The following is a 26909-nucleotide window of genomic DNA, read 5'->3' as shown; positions in this document are numbered from 1 at the left end:
CTTGTATAAAAATAACTTAATAAGTGCTGGAACAAATCGACCCCCTTTAAAATAAAAGTAACGGAGTAAGCTCTTTGTGGAATATCTTGCCTTCATTACTGCTGCTCTTACGTGTGTGGTCCAACTTAAGGAGGAATGAAAAGTTATGCCCAAATACCTGTAACTAGCAACTTGTGCTATTTGGTGACCATTTATTGACCAAACAGGTAGGGATTTTTTATTAGAAAAAACTAAGATTTTTGTTTTTTCAAAGTTTATGACTAATTGATTGTTATTGCAGTAAGACATAAACGCCTTAAACATACGAGTTAGGCCAATTTTTGAGAAGGACAAGAGCACAGCTGGCCAGTAGTGAAGTGGCAAATTCAGAAGTGCAGGGTCCCTTCGTGGTAGTCACGCCCCACCCCCTCATAGCCACGCCCCCTTTCCACTTCCCCTCCTTTCTCTGGCTCTCCCTGTGCTCTCATGAGTCCAGCTCCACTACAACAGATGTCCCTCGGAGCCAATCAGCATGAAAGGGGAGGCTGAGAAGAGTGGCTGACTCGCCTCCTTTCACTCTGATTGGCTCCAATCAGCATGCAACGACAAGGACTCTTCTCAGTGGCTAACATGATCCTTTTTCATGCTGATTAGCTCATACATAGGGGCCTGGCTGGGACCCTGGTCCCAAAAAAGTAACGGGGTCTGCAACCCCCTATGACCCTGGGCAATTACACCCCTGGAGCTTACTGTTCAGCTATCAACAAAGAACAGATGTTATTGTCACATAACACAGGAAGCTGCGTTTGTGGTCTTGTTTATTCCTTCCTAGAATTAATTGGCTGCATTAACTGTTTTTAATCCATACATTTAAGAAAGTGTACATACCCGTTAGAGTAAGGAGTAATTGCTGATCAGCCTCTCCCCCAGGGGTGTAGTCATCCAGGGTCTCGGGGAGTCTTAGACCCCTTACTTTTTTGGGGGAGCAGGGTTCCTATGTCTCCCACATCCTGTGAGGCAATCAGCAAGAAAAGAAGACTGAGAAGTCTTCTAACATGTTTCCTTGTCCTTTCCTGCTATTTGGAGCCAATCAGAATGAAAGGAGGTGAGTCAGCCACTGAGAAGACTCTTCTCAGTAGCTAACACTCCCTTTAAAAGCTAGGGACGTTTGTTGTTGCGAGAGAAGGCATTAACAAGGCATTCTCAACGCAGCAGCAAAAAAAGGTGGGGGGGTGGATGCAACTATCACAAAAGGACCTTGAACTTCTGAATTTGCCACTACACTGCTTCTCCCCCCATATGTAATTGAGCTGTGTATACCTCACCTGCTGAATTTCTGTGTGCCTTGTAACTACACAAGAGGCAGAAATTCAGCTGATGAAGTTTTCCAAGTATACCAGTGCAGAAAAGGCACACACACACCCCGTCATCCCTGCTTCACTTCTGTAAGTCATGCAGCTAACAATATTCCCGTCCCAAAGGAACTATATGGGATCTGTGTGTGGTTGGGGGAGCCCAAGAACTTATTGTGACTCCTTGGGACCTCTAGAGTGATACTTCTCATACCCAAAAGTTGACCCAGTACTAACAACAGGTCTAAGCCACAACTCCAGTAGAAACCTTGTCTGGGCAGAAAGGACACTCCACCACAAACTTCAGATTCTCTAGCCTGGCCTTTTCATTGCAGAGTCACACACACACAGCCATTTATGGACCAGCTGCAAAGCGCCACTGGCATCTCCACATGATACAGAGTATAAGGAACACCCCTGCAATGGCACAATGACGACGTATATATTACACACACATAGTTAACTTCCCCCATCCCACAGACGCTCCCACTGCCCTGCCCCCTCAAGATCTGCAAAACAACAACATTGCAAAAAAACCCATATATATATATATAATTAAATAAAACATCCCAATGCTGATAATAAGAGTAACGGGGGAAAATACAATTTGTACACAGTCTATGAAAATGATAGACAAATTCCGAGGCCAGCCAATCTATGCCCAATGGGGAAACAGTGGGCGATTACCACTAAATATTTCCCAGTAAATATTTCCTTTAAGGGAAATATTTTTGTCTGGTGACAAATAACAAAAATCCCTTAAAAAATATCTCATATACATATATCTTAATTAAATGTGCCATCTCTAATAGTTTTGTCTGCCTGCAGATAAATATTGGGACAGTTTTTTATTTGGTGCAATTAATAAACATTTGAAATTTAGACGAAGATAGTCAACCACAAATTACTCCGAGGATCCATTCCAGCAATCCCTCTGAAACTATTATTTGAATCTGAAGATGAATATTAGCCAAGTTTTTCAAGCGTCATCTGGAAGTTATAAGGAAAATCAATACACTGAGTAAATGATAACCCATCCCAACCACTTTTCTGAAATGTAAATAATGCACCCTAGCTCCTCAAAGGCAATCCCTTTAAGAAAACTCTTCATAGATAATTACCCTGCACATGCACAATAGGTTTCTGTGTGTACAGATAGATTTGTTTTTCAGAACAAAGGTTTGCAACTCCAAACCCATCCTCACCTTCCTGGATGGTTAGCTAGACTGCAAAATATCCAGGATGAGACTGAAGCCGCATCCATAACTTCATTTCGAATTACAAAATGGCATCCCTGAGAGGACTGTATTCTTACCCAGGAGATTTAGGGCCTCAATCAGGAGAGTTCAGGGACATCCTCCCTCCCTCCCCCTTTTCCAACCCAAGCTGCCCCATCCCAAAGCAGATATTTGGTGGTGGTGGTGCTTTTATTTTTTTAAAGAGGCATTAGCGCTCAAGGGTTCGTAATAGGTGGTTAGTCTCTTAAGAACAAAGCCAATTTTTGACTGCTGTATAAACACATTCCTGTGAGGCAATCCTGCCATTTAGTGGCTAGCCACGTAAGCCGAATTTCCAAAGGGGAAGGACCATTAACTTGCCTAAACATGGGACCATTATGAACTTTATATGGACTCTCCAGGCACATCTTGTCTAACAAGGCTCCTTGACCCCTGAGTTTAATCTCCACATGGAATCTGTCCCTGTCCTCTAAAAAGAGAAGGGGCAGTGGATATGCCCTGATCCAAGCCCGGTCTGTGGCCCTGCTGCACAGGTTTGCAGCCCGAGAGGCAAGTGCTCCCCATTCGATCACTGCCTTGTTTGCAGACACAGATGTTTCAGTGCAGGGCAGAATCAAAGCCTGCTGGCTCTAGCACCAGCTGCTGATGGGGTATAATTCCATTTAGCCAGGTCATAACTGCCCCCACTGCAATCACCACCTTCAAGCATCTGCCACAAAAACATGGGCAGAGTCACCAGTAGATCCTGATTTTCTCTGAAGAAAGCCACTTTGAGGATGCCAGAATGGGCCGCCTTCTGTATCCACCCTTACTAGCAACATCATAGTGTAAGCATTGACCATTGCAACAACGGGGCGGAGGCAAACGTCTCCAATTAGAGAGTCCACAAAGCCATTCTTAGATTGCCCAAAAGTCCCAACAGGCATTGGTCATTTTTCTTTTGATACTGAGAGTGAATCCTCATTCCTTCATGCAGAAGAACCAACACAAGTAGCAGAGGAAGATATACAGTGAAAAAAGGATGAGTCCAAGATAGTGGTGGGCAAAGGAGGCTGCGAGTCCCTCAGGCACCAACTGCTGATTCATCCTCCTTCCAAAGGTTGCTCCGGCCATTCTGCCTCCCAGGTTGCATGAAAGGCCTCATCAGAGTTGGTCAGAAAGTGCCAGCGGGTATAGGCCACAGATCTTGGCTGCTGTTAGAGCTGGTTAAACAGGAACAACAAAGTTAGCTCAGATCAAAAGTTTCAAAACCCTCCTTTCCATTTCAACAAGGGATGCTCTAGGCCATATCTCTATGACCAGGAGGGATAGGGAGAAATTCAAGTTAGTTCACATTTAAAGCCAAATCGATCAAATCCACACTTTCTGAAACAATATGAGAACTGAAACCCAGCCATCCTTCTGAAATAGTTTTTAAACTACCTCTTATGCGCCCACGCATAGATCCAAGGGCTCTTCACTTTTCCCTTAAGCCTAAAGCTGTATAGAGTCCTTGCATGAAGCAACTGCACTAGCCTAGACGCGTGCTGTGCCTCAGAAGCATCTCAGGACTAGGGATAGATCAGGATAAAAAAGAATGGAGTTCCACAGCGCTTTTTATTAACTACACATATCTATCTGAATACATATGAGCACACTTAGTCTGGTCAAAACCAGTAAATGAATAAATCAGAATTAACAACACAAAACCCAAGGTTATTAAGTAATTTATTCTTATACAGTCTAGCTATCTTAGCACACACATATATAGAATAGAATTACAATTTAAATCTCACTCACGGGGGCTCAGATAAGACTCAGAATAAAACTCAGCAATTAGGCAAACTGACAGCAGCATAACCAGTCCATTAGATTGGTCAACAACTGCATTTGTGATCTCTCTTTATAGTCTCCCATCCCTGGATCATCTGATCTGCAGCAACATCATATTTCCATTCCCACAGTCTTTTCTCACAAATAAATTCCCACAGACTTGTCATAAACATTCTCATGGGACAGTCTTACAAACAATCACCTTTCCGTTCTCATAGACATTCTATTTCATAAACATCCTCATAGATCTTCCTAGAGATTTTTATCAGCTCTTATGTGAGTTGGTAAGGTTACTTCTGGCCATTTGGAAAACCCTAATAACTAGGTATTTTCACTGTCTTCAATTGTTTACATTTTAATTCAGACTTGTTGATTTAGAAGCTACTATCTTAGTGGTTTGCCAGACTTCCTGGAGGGGGCGAATGGGTACAGGAACATTTGTCTTTTTAAAATGCATTTTTCTCCAACTCTGAAGGGGGGCAAGCTTCCAAACACTCTGACTCTATAAACTTATATAATACATACATTATTTAAATAGACTTACCACACTTTGAAATTCGCACTTATCTAAATTTTTCAATGCAAGTCTCCAACTAAGCAATGTTTACAAAAAAGCATATATTAGGAGAAAGTGTGCATAAACATGAATATCTTAGTTAGAATAACATACAAAAATCCATTATATTAGGAAAAACTGCTTGCAAAAATGTGAACATTAGTCAAAACTGCATACAAAAATAATAGTAGAAATTCACACTAAAATGCTAAAGAATTTTCTTTAAACAATGCAAATTAATGCAGAAATATGGAGAACTGAATTTAAGATTGGAAAAAATAAGAAACTGAGAGAACTGAAATGGACAGATGCTTCCATCCCTACTGATGACCAGAGTAGTTCTGGGGAAGTCTCATGCTATAGAGCATACGGAAGTCAGGCTGCTGTCATGGACAGGAGATGGACAAATCCGTCAGTTCCAGCTTCTCTTGGTTTCTCATTTTTGCATCCTTAAGTTCAGTTTTCCATATTTCCATACCAGTTTGCTATTTCTTAAAGTCCTCATGAAAATTTGCCTGACCTTCGGTATGCACTTCTTATTTCTGTATGCAAATCTGCTTAATACAGTTTTTGCAAGCAGTTTCCCATTTCTGTAATGCTCACTAATATATCCATTTTTATGCACACTTACCCCTAATAGATACATTTCTGTACAAATTGTCTGGCTGGAGAACCACAACGCAAAATTCGGGGGAGTGCAAATTTTTAAGGAAAGCTGTGTTTTGGCTCACATGCTGTTTAAGGAAGTGCAAATTAGAATGAAATGCAAACTAAACCAAAATTTTCCCCCACCCCTAAAAAAAGGGCTTCAATCCCAGAACTGGGCAGACAAAAGAGAAAATGCAGGTTAAATTCACATTCAACCTCCTCCATGCTGGTCGTAGGCAGGAAGCGAGAGAGGAGGCATGACAATCCTTCTTCCACACCCCCAAAATAAGAGGAGGAGTCAGGGAAGAACAAATTTTGTTTAGCTAGATGGATCAGGGAGGAGGTCTAAATTCATCCTGGCTCTTGGAGGCAGAGATTAGAAATGCAGCCTACAGCGTATACTCCTTTCCCCCAGGACTAATCTCACCTCCATCACAACTGGGCTTGAGCCAGCATGGCTGCTGACTGGCTACATTGTTTGCCCCGGACGTGCTTTCTGTACCTTCTTTCTTCGTTCTTCAGGAATCTCATCCAGGTTGATGCCATGGTTGCTGGCACTAGGAGCAAAGAGGAGAAATGGAAGAGTCATTAATATACCTAGTTTAGTTTAGAGAAAAGGCGGGTCAGAGGAGACATGATAGAAGTGTATAAAATTATGCATGGCATTGAGAAAGTGGATAGAGAAAAGTTTTTCTCCCTCTCATAATACTAGAACTCGTGGACATTCAAAGAAGCTGAATGTTGGAAGATTCAGGACAGACAAAAGGAAGTACTTCTTTACTCAGCGCATAGTTAAACTATGGAATTTGCTCCCACAAGATGCAGTAATGGCCACCAGCTTGGATGGCTTTAAAAGAAGATTAGACAAATTCATGGAGGACAGGGCTATCAACTGCTACTAGCCATGATGGCTGTGCTCTGCCACCCTGGTCAGAGGCAGTATGCTTCTGAAAACCAGTTGCCGGAAGCCTCAGGAGGGAAGAGTGTTCTTGCACTCGGGTCCTGCTTGCGGGCTTCCCCCAGGCACCTGGTTGGCCACTGTGAGAACAGGATGATGGACTAGATGGGCCACTGGCCTGATCCAGCAGGCTCTTCTTATGTTCTTACCTTGTGTCCCCCTGAGAACCCAGCACCATCCAACCACCCTATTCTGTTCCAGCCAGGATGCTCTGACCTTTGACCTCTTACCCTGGGTGCAGGTCAGGGGGTGTGGGGATAGGCTTGTTAAAGCCTGTACGGCCTGTCAGCCAATAGGTATCTTCGATGCCTTTTCCCTGCAGAGAAAAAAGAGATGCTGATGGGGGGGATGAGGATGCATTTCAAGAAGTTTGACAATCCCGAAAAGAATCCCTGCAGGTGAGAGCACAAGGGCTCTGCCAATCTCAACTGGCAATTCCAAAGGACATGTGCAGGTGCTGTGCATGCAGGGGCAACTCTATTCATTTCACCGTCAGGGAAATCATCCCTCACACAGACACGCATGTGAAAAGGGGAACATCTTATGCTTGCCAGAGCCCTGTGGGGATTCAGGTCTGTTCTGCACCTTCTGGGTGGAGCTTTGAACAGAGATCGGAGGAAGAACTGTAGAAGTCCTGGAAGCCCTCCCTTGCCCCAGGTACCTTGAGCTCCGTCTTGCCTCGGAGTTCCAGGTTGAAGCCCTCTTTGAGCTCATGGAGGATCTGAACAGTGCGAACACTGACATGGATTCGATAAGCTGCAGAAGACATGACAGGCGGTGGTGAGATGGAGATGCCTCAGGGAGACCAACTCAGAAGAATCAGTCAAGGCTGGCTGAGGCTCCAAAACCGTCACTCAGTGGTAGAGTATCTGCTTTGCGTGTAAAAAATCCCAGATTTGATCCCCAATATCTCCAAGAAGGCTGAGAAAGACCTCTCCCCTCCCCCAGACACCTGAAGCCCTAGAGAAATACTGCCGGTCAGTGTCACCAATACTGATCTAGACGGACCAAAGGCTTGATTTATACTAAGGCAGTTTCCTGTGTTCCCAATACCAAAATTGGTGTGGGTGTGTGAGCACCCAGGGGATATGGTGTGATCTACAGCCCTTTGCATAAACGGAGATTGTGTTGCAGGGTGCAGTGCAGGTGTGGGGAACCACAGGCCTGGGGGCTCAATGCGGCTCCCCAGGCCTCCCCATCTGGCCTTAAGAACTGTCCTCAGGTCACCCCCCTCTCACCAGCTCTTGGGACTGCCCTTGAGCTATGACAATGCCTCTTGATGCAGATATGGAGAGGTGGGTTTGCAGAAATCCCTTGATTTAGGTGTGGCTCAAATATACCCACACCCTCAAATGCAAAGATGTATCCCTGATCACCAACGTCAGGATCATTCACACCATGGTATTCCCAATCTCTATGTATGGATGTGAAAGTTGGACAGTGAAAAAAGTGGGTAAGAGAAAAATCAACTCATTTGAAATGTGGTGCTGGAGGAGAACTTTGCTCATTCCATGGACTGCGAAAAAGACAAATAATTGGGTGTTAGAACAAATTAAACCAGAACTATCACTAGAAGCTAAAATGATGAAACTGAGGTTATCATACTTTGGACACAGCATGAAAAGAAATGATTCACTAGAAAAGACAATAATGCTGGGGAAAACAGCAGGGAGTAGAAAAAGAGGAAGGCCAAACAAGAGATGGATTGATTCCATAAAGGAAGCCACAGACCTGAACTTACAAGAACAGGGTGGTTCATGACAGATGCTCTTGGAGGTCGCTGATTCAGAGGGTCGCCATAAGTCATAGTCGACTTGGAGGCACATAACAACAACAACAACAACAACAACTATACCCTACTGCACAAAAAATTATATCCATTGATCCGCCCACTTTTGTCCCTGCCCCTGCCCACCACTATCATGCAGCCCCCAGAAGGTTCCCCAAAGGGAATGTAGTCCTTCCCCACCCCTAGTCTACAGCGTTGGGTTTGGATGTGGAAAACATGCTCAGCCAAGAAACTCAGATGGTCTTCTTGGGGGAAGTCACCACCTCTCAGCCTAACCAACCTCACAGGATTGTTGGGAGGATAAACTGAACTCCTGCATGCTGCTCTGAGAGCCTTGGGAGGAAGTGTGAGATATAAATGTGGAGAAAATGTGATTTAAAAAGGCCACAATCCAAATAAACATATGGGTTCCGATTGTTAGGGCATGATGCTACTGGTGAGGTCTTTCACAGCCCTGTCTGGAGGTCATCAGGAATTGAACCTGGGACCTTCTGCATGCAAAGCAGATGCTCTGAGCTATGCCTCTTCCCCAAATTTCCATTTTCTACCTGCCCTCTTGCTGTTGGCTGCACATGTCCCTCCCCCCCCCCGGCAACAGCATTCCAAAATAGCTAGGTGAGTCCATCCAAATGGGGCAAACTGTACAGCCAGCCAAAGCACCGGAGTTCAGATCCCCCAGTCTGGTCCAGGGGTTACTCACGCAGTCCTGTAGACTCCATCCGTGAGGCAGTGTTGACCGTGTCCCCAAAAAGACAGTATCGTGGCATCGTCAATCCCACTACACCAGCCACGCAAGGCCCTGTCAAGGAAGATGGACAGAATCCTTCTTGAACCTTGAACCCAGGGCTCTTCCCATCAATGCCTCCTCTCCCCCTATGCTCCTTTCCTTCAGGAGGGCTGAGTAAGGGTGGATCGGGGCCACCCAGTAGAGGTGGGGCCACATAGCTGGAGGCTGTTAGCATCACCATGCAGCAGCCCAGCCTTTGCGATGGCCTACCTGAATGCAGGCCGATGCGGATCCGTACTGGCACTTCTGGCATGTGACGCATCTTGAAGGTGCCGACAGAACTGAGGATGTCCAGTGACATACTGGCAATCTCACCTGCGTGCCGGTTTCCGTTGCGTTGGGGCAGTCCTGAAGCAACCATGTAGGCATCACCAATGGTCTCCACCTGTCGGCAAAAGCAGCCGCTGTAATAGCTGTCAGGAGAACTTGGGAGGGCAGAGATCAGCTAGAGGGATGTGGGAGGCTGGCCGTCATGACCCAGGGCTCCATATCGCATCCTCAGGAGAAGAGGCCATGGATTTGGAGGACATCTCAGGCCTGGAGGAGGATTTGCCCCAGAACCAACCTTTGAAGGCCCTTCCTCCTCAGGGGTCCCAGCATCAGAGAAGCCCTTAATGCCAGTACCTCTCTGGCCTTCCAAGGACTTCAGCTCAGAGGCCATAGCAAAACCCAGGCCTCCCCCACGCCACTGGAGTCAGCAGCTCCTAAAACTTTTAAGAGCAGAAGCTCCACCCATCAGGACTGGGGCTAGCTACTCGGAGAAAGCTGCCGCCATATTTAAGGCTCAGTCTGGGTTTGTCAGAGCATCATTGAAGCCTGCCTTGTCTGACTGCCAGCCTCGGTGACATTATCCAGGGTGCTAACCACCCTGCTTGTTTGCATCTTTCGGGACTTTGACCTCTGCTTTGTCTGACTTTTGCTTGACCTAACTTTGCTTCCCCGGATCCTGAACTAGCAGCATGGGGCTTGGTGCCCCTGAACTCTATGTCTAGCACACACTCTGCTCAGCCTTGGATTCCATCCCACACCCAGGGCCGCTGCCTGGGACAGAATCCTAGCAAAGGTTAGGCCTATGAAGAAAGAGCCTCCCACAGTTGCCAGAGGACTAAGGAGACCTAGGAGGTGGGCACTGAAGAACATCCCCCTCCTTCCAGATTGTCACCAGGAATCTATTCATCAGATCTCCAGCCCTCCATCTGCCACTCCTAACTAGCTCACAAGCAGGGTCCAAATATAATGCAATTTTTGCTTGGTAACATTAAGCATTTGTGCCATTCTGTCTTCTTTCCCTTCCTATCTCTGAATCTTCCAGGCCTGTCCCTTTCTTCGTCTTCCGCCCACAGTAAAGATGGCAGACAGGGCTGATGCGTCTGTACCTTATAGACATCATGGGAGCCAATGATGGCATCAAAGAGGGTGTAAAGATCGTTGAGAAGGTCAACCACTTCAATAGGCTCACTCATGGCCGAGATAGTGGTGAAGCCCACAATGTCACTGAAGTACAAGGTCACCTCTTCAAAATACTCTGGCTCCACTGGCACACCCGTCTTCAGGGCCTCAGCTACTGAACTGAAGGGATTACAAGCACAAGTGTCAGCCAATCTCTCCTTAAACGAATTAAGAGTGCTTCCTGTAAGTATAATCAACAATGTTTTAAAAATAGCTTCCCAAAACATCTGTCAGATTTCTAATCCAAGCCTACCAATGCCCACTGCTAATGGAGTACATTAATAACAGCCCAGCAGTAAGCTGATAAACAAACAATTATAAAGATACAATCTCTGTTAATGAGTGTCCCTGTATTCAGAGTTGAGTTCCAACAAAGCAGTTGCAAACGTCACATCCACGCTATGCATTTAATGCACCTTTAAAACACATGGCTTCCCCCAAAGAATCCTGGAAACTGTCGTTTACTCCTCACAGAGCTACATTTCCCAGCACTCTTTTAACAAACTACCCTTCCGTCATTCTTAGGAATGTGACATTGAATCCACCATGAGAACACACTTTCAAGATCTTCCACCATCACCACTTAAGCTCCCCAACGACTTCCACAGACTCACGGGGGCAACATCTGTGTTAACAGCTTGTCCGTCTTTTGCTTCTCAACCTCCAACTCTTCTGTTCGCTCTCGGATCAAATCCTCCAAGTTGCTGGAGTACTGCTCTAACATGAGCAGCATGGAGTCTATGATGTTCGTCTTCCGGCCTTTGTTGATGTTCTTAAACTGCAGAAGAGGAACAGAAAGAGTGTTTAGAGGAGGCCACCCTCCCCTCTCTCTATGTAGGGATGTGAAAGTTGGACAGTGAAAAAGGCAGATAAGAAAAGAATCAGCTCATTTGAAATGTGGTGCTGGAGGAGAGCTTTGCACATACCATGGACTGCGAAAAAGACAAACAATTGGGTGTTAGAACAAATTAAACCAGAACTGTCACTAGAAGCTAAAATGATGAAACTGCCTCCTACGTTATCACACTTTGGACACATCATGAGAAGACCTGATTCACTAGAAAAGACAATAATGCTGGGAAAAACAGAAGGGAGTAGAGAAAGAGGAAGGCCAAAGAAGAGATGGATTGACTCCATCAAGGAAGCCACAGACCTGAACTTACAAGATCTGAACAGGGTGGTTCCCAACAGATGCTCTTGGAGGTCACTGATTCATAGGGTCACCGTAAGTCGTAATCAACTTGAAGGCACGTAACAACAACAACAAAACCCTCCCCTCTGAGATAGTAGCAGATACTATTCCTGAGGCCAACTCACCTGGTCAAAAATTTGGTTGATATTTGGCCTTTTTTCAGGCTGCTCGCTCCAACACTGTTTCATCAGCTGAATGCATTCCATTGGAGCTTGGTCTACGGAAACAGAGGGCCGGCAAAGTGGTGGAGGCTTTTCTACTTTCTTGATGATCTCTGATCAGACAAGGGCAATTATTTAGTTCTGTCTTGATGTGGCCAGTCCCTCTCCACCCAACTCCTGTGGTGTTCACTTTGCAACCACTCCATAAACTCTATTACCATCGTTTCATCTGTCACTCTATATGTCAGCATCACCCAAACCCAGAGTTTTCAATAACCAAACTCTGCACAGCACTCATCCTTTCCACACAATCCAGGTCAACCCTGCCTAATGAGGACAGCAACAGTTAACACAGCTTGGTCTATCACCTTGCATCCATCCCTAGCTCCAACCATGTTTCAGGTCTTCTCAGCCCAGTAGGTGTATTAATTCACTTACCACCAAAGCAATCCCAAACGAGCCTGCACAGCTCTCCAGATCAACCCAACATTTCCATATTCAACACAAACATCACCAACTCCAGCCTGACCCAATATGACTTCAGTGGCAAATCAAACTACATATGTTTTAACACAGTTTGGGTCACAGATCACATCTACATCAGCGGTGGGGGAACCTCCAGCCAGTGGACCTAATTAGATCTGGAAGGCCTCGTCATTTGACCCACAAGGTGTGGTTATGCAAACTGTGCAGGAGAAAACAGGTCACCTGACATCTTTGTGATGCCAAGTGATCAGCAAGTGGGTACCCCTGCCAACCCGTGCTCTGCAGGGATGAGGGAAAAGAAAGTTCCAGAGCACCAGCCAGATCCCCATCCTTAACCTACATACTACGCAGGTGAACAATTTTGGGTTTGACACAATATTGACTGAGACCCAATCGTATCATTGCAATCATATACATTTTGCATAGCAAGTATCTCCTTTGAAAATGTCCTCCTGCGCTGAGGTAAAGGCCACGTTGGCCTTTACCAATCCTCACCATGCAAAGTGTTTACCATAGAAAACCAATGTGGTGATGCCATGTCATGTGGGTTGGGTCCATAGCTCAGTGGTGGAGCATCTGTGTTGAATAAAGAAGGCCCCAGCTTCAATCTCCAGCAGCATCTCCAAGTAGGGCTGGGGAAGGCTCCCTGCCTAAAACCCTGGACTGTCCGTCAGACAGGAGCAAGGGCCTCACTCGGTAAAAGGCCGCTTCCTCCATTCTTGTTGAGTTGGGTTTCCTACATCAGAAAAGGGCAATGTCTGTTCCTGCCCCAATCCTTTGTACCAGCTCAACATGAAAGGGGCAAATGTATTAATGTAGGTGGAAAGGCTGTGCATGGAAGCTGGTGTGATCTCTCGCTATCCATTCATGCCCTCTCTGTACCTTCAGCCGTCATGTCCAGCATGCAGTAGGGGGCTGCTCGGCATATGACTTCCTGCATAATTATGGAGATACTGTAGATATCTCCCCGGAAAGTGCCTTTCCGCTCCTTTGCCGGGTCCCGCAACAGCTCCGGCGCTGTCCAGAACCGGTCTAGAAGGAGACAATGCAAAACAAAGAAGAATCACTTTCTTGCATCCCACCCTTTCCTCATGCCCCGCCTCTCTTAATACTCTCTGCCTCTCATCTCCCATCTATGCACATCCTCTTTAGCATCTCAAGTGCCCCGCCTCTTGGTCTGGCCACGTATTATGGATTCTTTCTCCAGTATCAAGATCTAGCAAGAGGAGTAGGGTGGACTAAACCTAGACCCTCTAAGCACAGGGGTAGAGACTGTCCCCACCCATTTCTCTCTTGTTCAGCCATTGAGAATAGATCCTATATATTTCCTTCTGCGTCCTAGTTGCTTAGAACACAATGGTGGTTTATCTGAGTTCTATGCCATTCTAATAGTCTAGAGCCCCTTCCTAATAATCTATGTCCAACGTCCCCGGTTAAAATAAAATAATTGTGAATAGGCTGCAACCAGGAAGAGATTTTAAACATTAGCAGTACTCAGGGCCAACAGCTCTCTGCACACACCTAAGATTCAGCCTCCTTCATTATCCTTACCTGGAGAAATATTCTTTGTCACTCGAAACATATGCATATCGGTGCAACCAAAGATATTGCCTTTGCTGTTTTTCCCACTCAGTGGTCTATTGTCCAGATTGACAAGTACTTTAACGGATTTGGCCAGGAGGGCTGTTTGCTGCTGATTTCTAATCTATACTGAATGTCTCCATGGAAAAGCAGGTCCCACCCAGCATTGCCTAAAACATTTCATAGCAGGAAGCAGCAATGGCACCTTCCTAGTTATCACTGCCTGCAACGTACCCCGAACTTTACTACATTTGCCCATCTTCCCAACTTCCCTTGCTAACCCTCAGGCTTCATTGGCTCTCGGATGATCTTCTGGGCTTCTAGCAGCTCATTATAGCCATGATCTGTGACCTTGAGGACAAAGTGGCCATCTACCACGCAGTTCCGAGACTTCAGCCGCCCGTGTGGAAATTCATGTTGGTGTAGGTATTTCATTCCCTAGAGAGAGGGGTGGGGGAAGAAGAGGTTGAGGGTCTGCTGCTCACAGCCCTCCTTTATTTCTTTGACCTCCCCACAGTGACAACACTACCCATTTCTCTTTGCCCGCCCCCCCAGGCCAGGATATAATCTTAGCGAGCCTTCGCCAGCCTGGTGCTCGTCCAGATGTTTTGCATTACAACTCCCAAGGCTTGCTGGGGCTGATGGGACCTATAAAACACCTGGAACTCACCAGGTTGGTGAAGGGTGGTCTAAGCCAACCCAAACATTTTGACAAATAGACTCCGGAGTTGTGGACAACCAATCCTACTGTGATCCAGTTTTCTGGACTGTATAAGTTGAAAAACCTATAAAATTATTCCTGTTCCAGCGGGTTTCCCCCTGCGTTGGATTCTCCAGTCCAACAGAGGGCTCTACAGAACACCGCTGGCTTCTCTGCTAGGCCAGTAGTTCCCCTGGATTCTGCAAGATGAGTAGTCTCAACTATAGATGAATTGGGGAAGACAGCTGTAGCCCAGTGGCAGAGCATCTGCTTTGCATGAAGAAGGCCCCAGGTTCAATCCACAGCATGAAACCCTGTAGAGCAGCTGCCAGTCAGTGTAGACAATTCTAAGCTAGATGAGACAATGGCTTGGTACAAAGTAGCTTCCTAATGGCTCTTGGTCATTATAGCTAAATGAAACCTTCATTTTTAGAGGCAATCGATCTCTGAACACATGTCGCTGGGGAACAACAGAAGGAGCAGGCTATTTCCTTCACACCCTGCTTGTGGGCTTCCCAAAGCACCTGGTTGGCCACAGCAGGCTGGAAGATGCTGGACTAGATGACCCTCTGTTCTGATTCAGCAGGACTCTTTAGTGGTTTCCTTTGTATATTCCCATCAAAGGTGTCCTGGTCCTCTCGCAACAATCACTTTCATCCCAAATTCCCAAACTGGCATTACCCACCCACCCACTCATTGACCCGGATCCCCAAAACATTCACTACATCCCTCTCCCTCGGGCACCTTGATAAGGTCCAGCAGCAACGAAGACTTGAACATCCAGTCCAGCTTCATGTCCTCGTTGCGGATGAGATATTCGAGGCTCCCACGTGTGCAGTGCTCCGAGACAATGGCAAAGATTCCACAGTCATGGAAGACGCCCAGGAAAAGGTTCACATTTTCATGCCGCAGATCCCGGAGCTGAAGAAAAGGCAAAGTAACAGAAATGGAGGAATGAAAGCAGAATGACCCCAAAGAGTGGCTGCTGGTTGGAGGATATTCCAGTAGAGGGAGCTGTGAACAGTCGTAGTGGGCAGTTTGGGTATTGCACAGATTTATTACCCCAACCAGGGAGCAGCAGTGACACCCACTGGCTATGGAGAGTAATGCAAGAGCACTCACCTTGCAAAAAGCTGTTTTGGTAGCCTGTTTGATTTCAGCGTGCTTTTCGCCTGGGAATTTCTTCAGCCACACCCAGTCACCCTGGGAAGGAAGGCAAGGGAGGGCATAAATGTTCACCCTCTTAAGATAATGCATCGGAAAGAAGGAAGACAAACACACAAACCCTCCCCACACCCTGAAATGTTCACAGAAGGAAGGGGAAAGGGGTAACTTTGTTTTAAAGAAGAAGCAGCAGAAGTAAGAGGAGCTGAGAATTAAGCAAGAACTTAACAACATGCAACCCTATGAAGGCCAGGAAAGGGAGCAGTCCAGATGGGCCAAGCCAAGCCAGTGGGAACCTCTGCACCCCTGAAAGGAAAGACAGCAGGCAAAGGGGAGGAGGTGTCTTGCAACATAGTAGAAAAAGGGAAGCTCTTTTCCTATTCCCTCATGTTCTTCCCAGATTGGCGCCCCCAGGGTCCCTGAAGGACCCCCTACCTCCACATGCATCTACCAAGATCTCAAGATCTTCAGAGGCCCTTACCCTTTGAGTGAGGTGTGGCAGGTGGGTATGGTAGAGAGGGTATTTTCAGCAGTGGTGCTATGGCCATGGCATGCCCTCCCCTGAGAGGCTCACCCAGCACCTCTCATTTTCTTTCCTCAGGCCTTCTAAGGTGCAGTCCTATGCTGGAGGTATGTTGGTTGTGGGGCTTCATGATTCAGCAGAATGCTGGAACCACTGGCAGATTGCCAGGCGCGCTGCTACCGTGGCAGACACACTGGCAGCACTCCTGTGATACGCTGGCTGAGCGCTCTGCCTGTGGAATGGCCAAAAGGGGCTGGATTCATAGTGGGATGTGGGGACATGGGGTGAGAGCAAACATACACTGCATCCAATACCCTTTTCAATACACCACAGCTGCCACCCCTCTCAATGCATCGGGACGGTGCCTGACTGACTTCTAGTGGGAGGGAGTTCCACAGAGTTGGGCCCACAATACTGACAGCATGCCTTCTTGTTGGCATGAGTCAACCTTCTTGTCCAGGGGGGACTACTAATAGTGCTCCCCCAATTATTTCAGTGATCAACCTGGGACATACAGGGCAAGGTATCCGGTTATTCAGAGCTTGGTATCCTGAGCACTAGTGCAGTGGCAAATTCAGAAGTTCAGGGTCCCTTCATGATAGTCACATCCACCCACCTTTTTTGCTGCTAGGTTGAGAATGAGATCCTTATTAATGCCTTCACTTGCAACAACAGACATCCCTAGGAGCCAGTAAGCTTTCAAAGGGAGAGTATTAGCTACTGAGAAGAGTCTTCTCAGTGGCTTACTCACCTCCTTTCACTCTGATTGACTCCAAATAGCAGGAAAGGGTAAGGAAGAATGTTAGAAGATTCTAACTTCTGTGCAGGAGACATAGGGACCCTGCTCCCAAAAAAGTAAGACCCCCCGAGACCCTGGACGACTACACCTCTGACTCTGAGTAACAAGAGCCTTGAATCTGGCTAGGTAGCAGATGGGAAGCCAGTGCAGGTCTTTTAACACTGGTGTAATGAGTTGGTGGTAGTCTGTTCCCATCACCAGTCTAGTTGTGGCATTCCAGACTAAGTTTCAGACACCTGGTTAAAACAGCATGCCCTTGAATCACAAATACATCTCTGATATTTAAAATGTTTCTAATGTTCTCTGTTTAAATTTCTGTGTTAAGCTGAAGTTTAAATTTTTGAGACTTAATTTATGTTTTAATTTTTACACATTGTATATTTTTATCCTTGTACGCCGCTTTGAGGCCTAGATGATAAAGAGCAGGATACAGGATAAATACGATAGCAGAACTTTACATCAGCCCTGAACTTGTTGCAAAGGGTTTCCTTCCCTTTTAATTCAGTGGAAGGGGGGAGTAAGAAATAGCTGACCCTATGTCAAGGAGCCAGTGTGGTACAGTGGTTAAGGTGTCGGACTACAACCTGGGAGGCCAGGGTTCAAATCCCCACACAGCCATGAAGCTCCCTGGGTGACCTTGGGCCAGTCACTGCCTCTTAGCCTCAGAGGAAGGCAATGGTAAACCACCTCTGAATACCGCTTACCATGAACACCCTATTCATAGGGTCGCCCATAAGTTAGAATCGACTTGAAGGCAGTCCATTTCCATTTTTTTCATGTCAAGACATGACAGAAAATAGGATATGGTGTAATTCACAACCCAGTCACAGCACAACACTACCAATACATGATTCCACACACACACAGGGAGCCCATAACTCACAGAGTGCATGGCATGGGGCTACATTTTTCTGGCTCATGTTGCACACACTTAGAGCTCACAACAGGGCGGGGAAGGAAGGGGTCACTTTGCACTACAGTAGATTGCTTTGTTGCAAGAAGTTTGTCTCCTGAGTACATGTGTGATCTTAAGCATGTTGCTAAAACATCTCCTTCTTGAACTCTGGGGGTAAGGGCATCCCATACAGGTAAGCAAGGAAAGGTTGGAGGGGGAGAGACACTTGTAATGCAGCCTTCCCCAAACTGGTGCCATCCAGATGTTTTGGACTACAACTCCCATCCCAACTCAAAAAAGGTTGATGAGGCAGGACTTACCTCTGTAGAAGCCATGCTGGCTATTCTTCAGCAAGACTTGTCCTTCTCTATCAGCCTTCCCTAAGTAGCTGCCTCCGTACATTTTGAACTACAACTGCTGGCTGGGGCTGATGGGAGTTGTAGTCCAAAATATATGGAAGGCGCCTGCTTACTAGAAGGCTGGTTTAATGTATAACTGATGCAACTCTATCCCACGACTCTTCCTGCCCCAAGATTCCTGTGCCATGCATAAACTATGTCTTGCCTGAACTATATTGCTTCAGTGACCTTCTGCACCGCCCCCACATGCAGGCAAGCTCTCTTTTGGCAAGCACCAGACACTCCAACCACTGTCACTGCTGGCCAAACACTTATGTTCCCTTTTGCCTTGCCGGACCACACCCCAGATGCACCCCACGAGTCCCTTTCTTGCATGTTCAGGATCCATTCTATACCCCATTCTGTGAAGACCTTCCTGTGTATGAGGAATGTTGCATCCGCACCATACATATAAAGCATATGACTTCCCCCAAAGAATCCTGAGAACTGTCATTTGTTTGGTGCTGGGAACTGTAGTTCTGTGAGGGGTAAACTACAATTCCCAGAATTCTTTGGGGGGGCATCACATTCTGTGTATGGGGTCAGATGCACAAGGGAGGGGAGGGGAGGTCTGCTGGTATGTGTGATTCAGCAGGGCTTGCCTACAAGCAGAACTGATCCAGGAGCTCCTCTGCCCTGCCCCACACATGTATCAGTCCAAATCCCTTCAATGAAGGGAAGGGCATAACAAATACTCAGAATGCAGTTCCAGCCAAGGGGCATCTTGTTACCTCTCCTCCTCCGATTTCCAGACACAATATTTGAAGTATCCAAGAAGTCTTGGTTTTTGACCCAGAGATCTAACTGGTGGGACTCCCAATCCATTCCTGAGTGAGTAACTTGCCTAATCTACTAACTATGCACCTGAGGGAGACACTTGACCTTGCAGTTTAGCGCAAGCCATCCCCACTCCAGGTTTACCCCAGGGAACAAAAAAGGGAAGATTTAAAAAGAAAACATGTTTCTCTGCAGTGCTTGTAAGGTCGCTATGGCATATGTTTTAGTGCTAATCAAAATACCTGCTGTCCCACAGACTTGCCGCCTCCACAAGCACAGTACAGAAAGCATGCCAAGCCAGCAGGCATCCAGTCATTCTGCTAATATATATGGTTTCCCAAAGCCAGATTTTCTGGCTGGGAGCAAAGAAATGGGAGCTGGAAGCCATCCAGACTGTGACAGACAAAGGTGATCTCTCTCTCTTGTCTTCCAGTACTCAGTTCATCTTTTAAAATATCTTACAACAAAATCATTCAGGAATAGAATTAATAATTATTCTATGTAACTGACTTGTTTAATTAAAAATGTAGCATTTCTCATATTTTATTTTTAGCAGTTAAGTCCTTTCTATCTTCTTATTTTTTTAAGCAAACCTCCACAATAATCATTCCCAGGACATAGGAAATAAATTCTAAGTAAACCAGAAAAATCACACCAACAGCTGTGCACCTCTACAGGAATCCATAACGTTGCTGCAATGAGGCTGGGAAGTTTGCCAAAAAGGGGAGGGGGCTTTTTGAGGCACTCATGGGACTGAGGAGTATCCAGTCATCCTGCAATGCTAGAGTCAAATACAAAAAGCTTGTTTGGGGCCGTGTTGCTGTTACATGAGATAGTCACACATATTGTATAAAGTGGAGATAGGGAGGCTGATTTTTGCATCAAGAGGGTTTCCGTGGGTGGAAGCGTGGTGAGATGAATCCTCCCGTTTCCCTGCCTTCCCTGCATGGGGACTGTCTCTTCAGGCACTTTTCTCCCAGCCCAGTTCACTTCCAGCATCAGATCTGGACTGAGGGGGAAAGGAATCTGGGCAAGTAAATCCACAGGGTGATAAGACGGGGTGGAGTTCCCGTCACCCTCACTCTCCTTTTGCCGCAACAAATTTAACCTGTCTTACACACACACACACATACTTCTTGGCGATCACTCGTGACCGAGTAACATTGTCTTCCAAACTATAGTCTTTAACAATGGATCGGTCTGAATCTGTATCCACCGTCGATGTACCAGACCATGACTAGGGGCTTCTGGATTTCACAGTCATGCCCCGGTCGCCATTTGCCAATTGCCAAGGTACTTTTATTATGGAAGACGCCTGTGCGTGAATTTGTTTTATGCGGGGAGATCGGTGCACCACAATCAACACACAATCTTAACAGAAACAGGCTTTGATCCAATGGCATGGGTACCATGACGATTGGAAGTCCTTTATCTGCTGCAGCCTTCATCCGCCTTCACAGCCGTTGTAACATACACATTTTTATCCTCCGCCTGTTCTGCCGTTGAAGACTTTCTTGGATCGTTCTTTGTCTGGCTCCTCTCCCTTGACCTTACCGCCATGGGTGACCCTGCTGGGAGTACATGACTCCCGACGGCATCGCTCACAGGGTTCATTGGAACACGCAAGCCCACTCACCACTACAAGGTGACGATCCAGCGAGGGGATACACATACACACACACACCTTTGTGCCAATAAATAGGACTTCACAACTGTAGTAATCCATTTGGGTCTTTTTGCGAAATAAGGGAATGGTGAATGCATGACAGCTGGTACAAAACCGATCTTTTAAAAAATGTAAAGAAGAAAAGGAGCTCAGATAATGAAGAAGGAAGGGCTACAAATGGTGATTCTGAAAAATGTTTTGACTATCCTAGGAAGGCTTTTTAACAGGTATAAAAGGTCACTGCACACAAAACAGTTTTCCTCCAAGGTAAGGATGGAAATATCTGTCAATTTAGATTCTCTTGGTTTTTTGTTTTTCCAGTTTTAAATTCAGTTCTCCACATTTCTGCAGCAATTTGCTTTTTAAAAAAATCCTCATGAAAATTCTTCAGCATTTTAGTGCGAATTTCTCCTAATAAACACATTTCTATAGGCAGCTTTGACTAATGTACAATCTTTGCAAGCCATATCTCATCATGTAATGCATTTTTGCATGTTGTTTTCAGTCATATATTCACTTTAATACACTTTTGTCCTAATATATGCACTTTTTGTAAACACTGGTTGGTTGGCAAACTGCATCACAAAATTTGAATACGGGCAAATTTTTTGGTTCTCATATTGTTCCGGAAAGTGTGAGGAAGTGAGCCCAGTGAAAAAGGTTGTGTGCACGCAGCCTTTCCGAGGAGGGGGAGGAGATGGCCTGACGTCGCCATTGAAACCTGTAGCCCCGTACCTGTGCATTCTTCTCAGCCTCCACCCAAACGCAATGCTGACTTCAGGGTTGGCATTGCCAGGAAAGGCTGATGGGCAAAACCCCAGCACTGCCTCCTGAGGAAACTGCTCTGCCCCGGAGGGTCCTTCTGGCACATGCACACCCCCGGCTGGCCACTGGGAAAGAGGGAGGGGTGCAGGGGGACATGCCGTTACCTCAACCACAGCAACGTTGCTGTTCTCTGGATTAGCCACCATCACACTCTTGAGGCTTTTCATGTCCGACATACTCTTTCGGCTGTCATCCATTTTCTGGAGGATGAAGAGGGGAGAAGAGCCACAAAGTCAGGAACAATTGCTTTGTTCTTCATGACAGGGAATGACTTGGACCTTTAACATTAGCGCATAATGTAAGTCCCCTAATGCAGCATCTCCGTTCTCAAAGAGCCCTGGGCTCCTTCAGGGGGAAGGATGGGATTTAAACCAAAATAATAATTACTCATCCACCAATGTTCGATGGCAAGAATTAGTTCCTACACATCCAAGATACTTGGATGTTCCTTTCTGTCCATTGTTCTTCATTTTGGTTACATGAAGAAACCTCCATTGAGTATCACTATTACTTGTGTTGCCCTTTTTTGATACCACCCCTCTGACTTTTGAACACCCCATCTTGCCAGCCTCTCCTTTCCCCTGATAATCTCCCAAGGCTTCTCTTCTTCCCAAAGGTCCTCGCACAGAGGTGAGCTCCCCCACCTCACCTTCTTGCTGTTCTGGGTATGGATGAAGGTCAAATCATCCATGGTGAGAACAATCTTGTTGGGCCCCTTCATCAGCTGGACAGGTTGAAACTGTCGCCTGTTGGAGTCAACATAAACAGAGGGGAAAAGTTCAGAAATCAAAAGTGGCCACTCGTAAATGTAAACTGAAAGGTCTGAAATCCAGAATGGCTGCTGGTAGCTGTTCCTTGCAGACCCAGACGTCAGAGGTGTTGGTGTAACTCACCTGAGATGGAAAGCAAGGGCAGTTCCACCCAAGATCAAGCCAATAACCAAAAGGAATATGAGGAGGACAAAACCGGCATCAACCCCTGAAGGAGAAGAAGAGTGTTATCACTGGAGATTTCAGTTCACAGAAGCAGGCTGAGAGATGATTTCCAACTCCATTGGCAGCAACAGCCTCTCATGGTCTTCCTTGCAAAATACCCCCATCCACCCACTTTAGACCTATAAATCCTGACCCCTTTTGTCTTCCCTGTCTTCTCTTCCTTGCATGACTTTATCACAACACGCCCAAGGTTATAAGACCTTTCTCACCTTTCTAATATAAATGCCTGTTACAAAATTTGCTTCTCTCTTCTCACCATTAGACCCCCACAATTCATAAGAACATAAGAAGAGGCTGCAGGATCAAACTAGTTGCTCATCTACTCCAGCATCTCATTCTCACAGTGGCCAACCAGTTGCCCACGGGAAGCCAACAACCAGGACCCGAGTGCAAATTCTCCCCTGTGTGGTATGTATTTGGAAGCATACCACCTCCAACTATGAAGGCAGAGCATAGCCATCATGGCCACTGATAGCCTTATCCTCCATGAAATGGGTAGAGATAGAGTCTATATGGAATAACATGTAGTGACAATTCATAAAGTTAAAATTCAATTGTCACTTTCCATATCCTAGGATATTTTCCCCAACCAACAGAAGATTTTTCATTGATCCTTCAACCTTGTGGATCCAAGGGGAAGGGTTTTCAGAATTCCAATTCATATTACTTCTCTGATGGAAGAGGTGACTGATGATGACACAATGAGTTTTTATTTATTTTATCACATTTTTATCCTGCTCTTCCCCCCCCCCAAGGAACTGAGGGTGGTGTACATTGTCCACCCACTCCCCACTTTATCCTCACAACAACCCTGTGAGGAAGGTTAAGAGATATGAGAGATAGTGAGTGGCCCACTATCACCCAGTGAGCATCATGGCTGAGTAGGAATTCAAACCCTGCTCTCTGCTCCTTATCTGACACTGTAATCAACCCTATTGTATGTTCCTTTTTTATTTTAAAAAAACCTGTGGTTACCTTTTCCCAGTACTAGTACCTTTTCCCAGTGTAGACACTACTGAGCCAGATGGGCCAATGGTCTAACATGGAATAAGGCTGTTTATGTGGAATAAGTCCTATGTTCCTATAAGTTGGGATCCAACAGCATGTGGAAGGAAAAAGGCTAGCGATCTCTGCTCTACACACATACACACACACCATTTCAACAGGTACAGTTTCTCATCCCTGAAATACAATGTTGTGACAAGCATCATCTGTGCACATTTATTTGACACACCTTTTGTAGATACAGCAGTCTATTCTGTTTCATGGAGGATAAGAACATCAGTGACTGCCAGCCACGATGGTAATGTTCTGCCTCCACTGTCACAGACAGTATGCCTTGGAATACCAGTTGCTGGGAATTGCAAGAGAGGAGAGTGCTGTTGCGCTCAGGTCCTGCTTGTGGACTTCCCATTGGACCATCTGGTTGACCACTATGAGAACAGGATGCCCTGTGGCCTGATCCAGCAAGGTCTCTTCTTATGTTCTTATGGGATTGATAGCCCCACACAAACACTGGGTGTAGAACTTAGAAGCCTGGTGGTGGTGGCTGGCTGGCTTCCACCAGCAGCACCAGCACTCGTTTTCTAATAACAGTGGTGGTTAGGGTTGCCAGGCTCAGGGCCTGAGAATGATTCTGTATCTTTAAGAGAAGAGAAAATTCAGCCAAGGGCAGGTTTTCTTGCAACACTGTAATGGAAAAAACCACAAGGTGGAATTCTCCCTTCCCCCTGCACAAGTTTTAAAGATACAGAAGACCTCTTGGTTGCTCCAAGCTGACTTTCAGCTGACTTCTTGTTAGGTCTTCAAGTGCCACTTAAAAATGTCCCTCCTTAGAGAGACACATTTTCCACTGATGAAAACCACAAGCTACATCTGAGGCTATGATGCTCACTGCTGTTTTTTTCAAAAAAACTTATTACCCATTTTCTTGCTGATTCTGTATACTGTGTTTTTAGATTATTGTTTTCTAAGCCACTTTGAGTGGTTTTTAACAGAACGCTGTAACAGTATAACGATATAATAATAATTATTTACTAATACTACTACTACTACTAATAAATAAATAAATAATAGATTTCATTTTAGGCAGAACTCACCTGGGCTGCCATTTTCAGCGGGCTTAGTTTTAAATATTTATTTATTAATTAAAGTATTTATGATCTGCACTTCTCATAGAAGTACATCAGAAGTACATGAGGCAATAATAAAGAATTCAGTGCCGTTGACAATGAGCAGAATGCCTTTCTCTCACCACAAATGAGCAATAAACAAGCCTTTACACAGCTGGGACTGCAGGCAAAGCTTTCAAAGCAGCGAAGCTGGGACTTCTAAGCAGGATTAATACATGTCCTGGAGCGCATGCATGCATTTGCACTGTCTTCCTTCTATTGTCTTTACTCCGTAGTCAAAGCGTGATTTGAACATGGGGTCACAACTGCCACTTTATGCTTAGGACTTGGCTGCAGAAGAAGGAATTTGGCAGAGACAAGACTGCCTCTGATCATGTCCAAAGTGCCACTCCCTCACCAAGGCGATATAGCAGCTCCTACCCATGACAGAGTATGAGATTGAAGGGGGGAAGGCCTTACTGATCTCATTTGGTCCAGGAAACAATGCACCGCCACTACACACAAACCCAGCTCACTTCGGCTAAGGAACCTGCAATCATTGATATACATATGCAATTATGTATTATTTACGTATTACACACATCATCATTATTTGTTATTATTGTCTCTATAGCATGTACTTTGACTAGCTTAGTTTATGCAATTTGCTGTACAATGCTTTTTCCCCTCCATGTAATTTGCTAGTTCTTATCTCCCTTTCACGTGACTTTACCCACGCCACATTCCAGCAAGACAACCTAGATTTCTGCCTCTGCTTCAGAAACAGGCACGCCCAAGAGCCAATCAGGAAGCAGACCTTCCAAGGCTTGGCCCCCATGTTCTGAGGATATAATTTTGAGAGGAAGACCAATTTTAATTCCTTCGCATTTCTCAAATTTGCACTTTCTGCAACAATATGAGAACCGAAAGAGCCTTCCTTCAAAATTCGCCCTTATCCAAATTTTGCGGTGCAGTTGCCCAACCAAATGGTGTTTACAAAAATGTATATATTAGTGGGAAATGTACATAAAAATTTTTGTGAAAGCATACAAAAGTGCAATATAGGAGGAGACAGGAAAAAAGGCAACCAGATGTTTAACCCTCCCAGGAGTCAAAAGAGTTGTAAATCTGTCTTGCACAATCGCTGCCTCCACCCCCTTACACAAAGCTCAGACAGGCGTGAGGGTTGGTTTAATCTCTTCTTTGCTCCCCCCCCCACACCTTGACAGTTACAAGATAATGGGGGCCAGGGGAGAAGAGAGAGAGAAGAAAAGCAAATAGAATAATTGAATGTTGCTAGGTTGGATCCGGCTGGAGTTAGCCTTGTTTTTTGGGGTCATATTAAAAACCAATGGAACTTTTAAATCCCACTTATTTCAATGGGACTTGAGCACGACTTAGTTTTGGCTGGGTCCAGACCACTGACTGCATCTGCTGAAGGGAACAAAATATGTACACTGACTGATCCTGAGCGGCAAAAATGAGCACTAGAGAGATTGTTTCCTCTTTCCTACACCCAAGTATAGAGTGTCAGGGCAGTGGCAGGTCCTCTGCATATCTCTTTCCCCCCTGAATGGCCAAAGTTCCTGCAGAATCCATAACCACATTCTTTGTTCCTTCCCCACCCCGTCCACAACCCCCCCTGCAGTCCAATTCCTGCCCCTTCAGGTTCCTTTTTGTTTATTCCCCACACCTGTTCAGTACACACCTCCAAAGGAATTAAAAATCCCTCCTCCGCCCCTCCTCTCTTTCTCACCTCCCACCCCCTTTTCTGACATAGAGCTGCAAGGAAGAAGCCCAGGACCACTCATGAGGACCAGGAAGAGTCTGCAGCTGCCCCATCTCCTGGTCTCCCTTGACTGAACTTTTCTCTCACCCATGAAGCCTCAAACCAGTTCTGCTTCTCCAAATCATTGTCGGTTTGCTTCATCCAGGACAAGGCTGGGGGCAAAACCATAGAGTTTTTTGGGGGGGAATTCTCTCAGTCCCTTCATGGCCCCAGTCTAGAGCCACCCAGAGGCCCCCATTCTTGGTATGCCACAGGCCCCACACTCTTACCAAGATCCAT

At 45.9% G+C, this 26909-nt stretch overlaps 1 protein-coding gene across 1 annotated transcript; it reads right to left on the bottom strand.

The window, feature by feature from the left end:
* Window positions 1–454: 454 nt before the first annotated feature.
* On the bottom strand, window positions 455–26909 carry GUCY2D (guanylate cyclase 2D, retinal). The gene is made up of 17 exons (XM_061590316.1): window positions 26900–26909; window positions 22629–22713; window positions 22385–22481; window positions 21840–21935; window positions 15811–15891; window positions 15433–15609; window positions 14270–14426; window positions 13290–13439; window positions 11886–12034; window positions 11183–11346; window positions 10496–10688; window positions 9330–9504; window positions 9033–9131; window positions 7205–7299; window positions 6774–6859; window positions 6013–6142; window positions 455–3771 (listed from the first exon to the last, which is right to left on the bottom strand). The coding sequence occupies exons 1-16, from the start codon at window positions 26907–26909 to the stop codon at window positions 6055–6057; spliced, it is 1902 nt and encodes a 633-aa protein (XP_061446300.1). The 3' UTR covers window positions 455–3771; window positions 6013–6054.

Source organism: Rhineura floridana, chromosome 11 (genome assembly GCF_030035675.1).
Source record: "Rhineura floridana isolate rRhiFlo1 chromosome 11, rRhiFlo1.hap2, whole genome shotgun sequence".
NCBI classification, from domain to species: Eukaryota; Metazoa; Chordata; class Lepidosauria; order Squamata; family Rhineuridae; genus Rhineura; species Rhineura floridana.
This window is presented reverse-complemented; position numbering and strand designations above follow the sequence as displayed.

Coding starts and splice junctions, on each gene's coding strand:
- GUCY2D (XM_061590316.1), bottom strand. Junction 22,482..22,628: donor GCCCTTGCTTTCCATCTCAG/GTGAGTTACACC, acceptor TGACTCCAACAG/GCGACAGTTTCAACCTGTCC. Junction 6,860..7,204: donor GAGGCAAGACGGAGCTCAAG/GTACCTGGGGCA, acceptor TTTTCTCTGCAG/GGAAAAGGCATCGAAGATAC.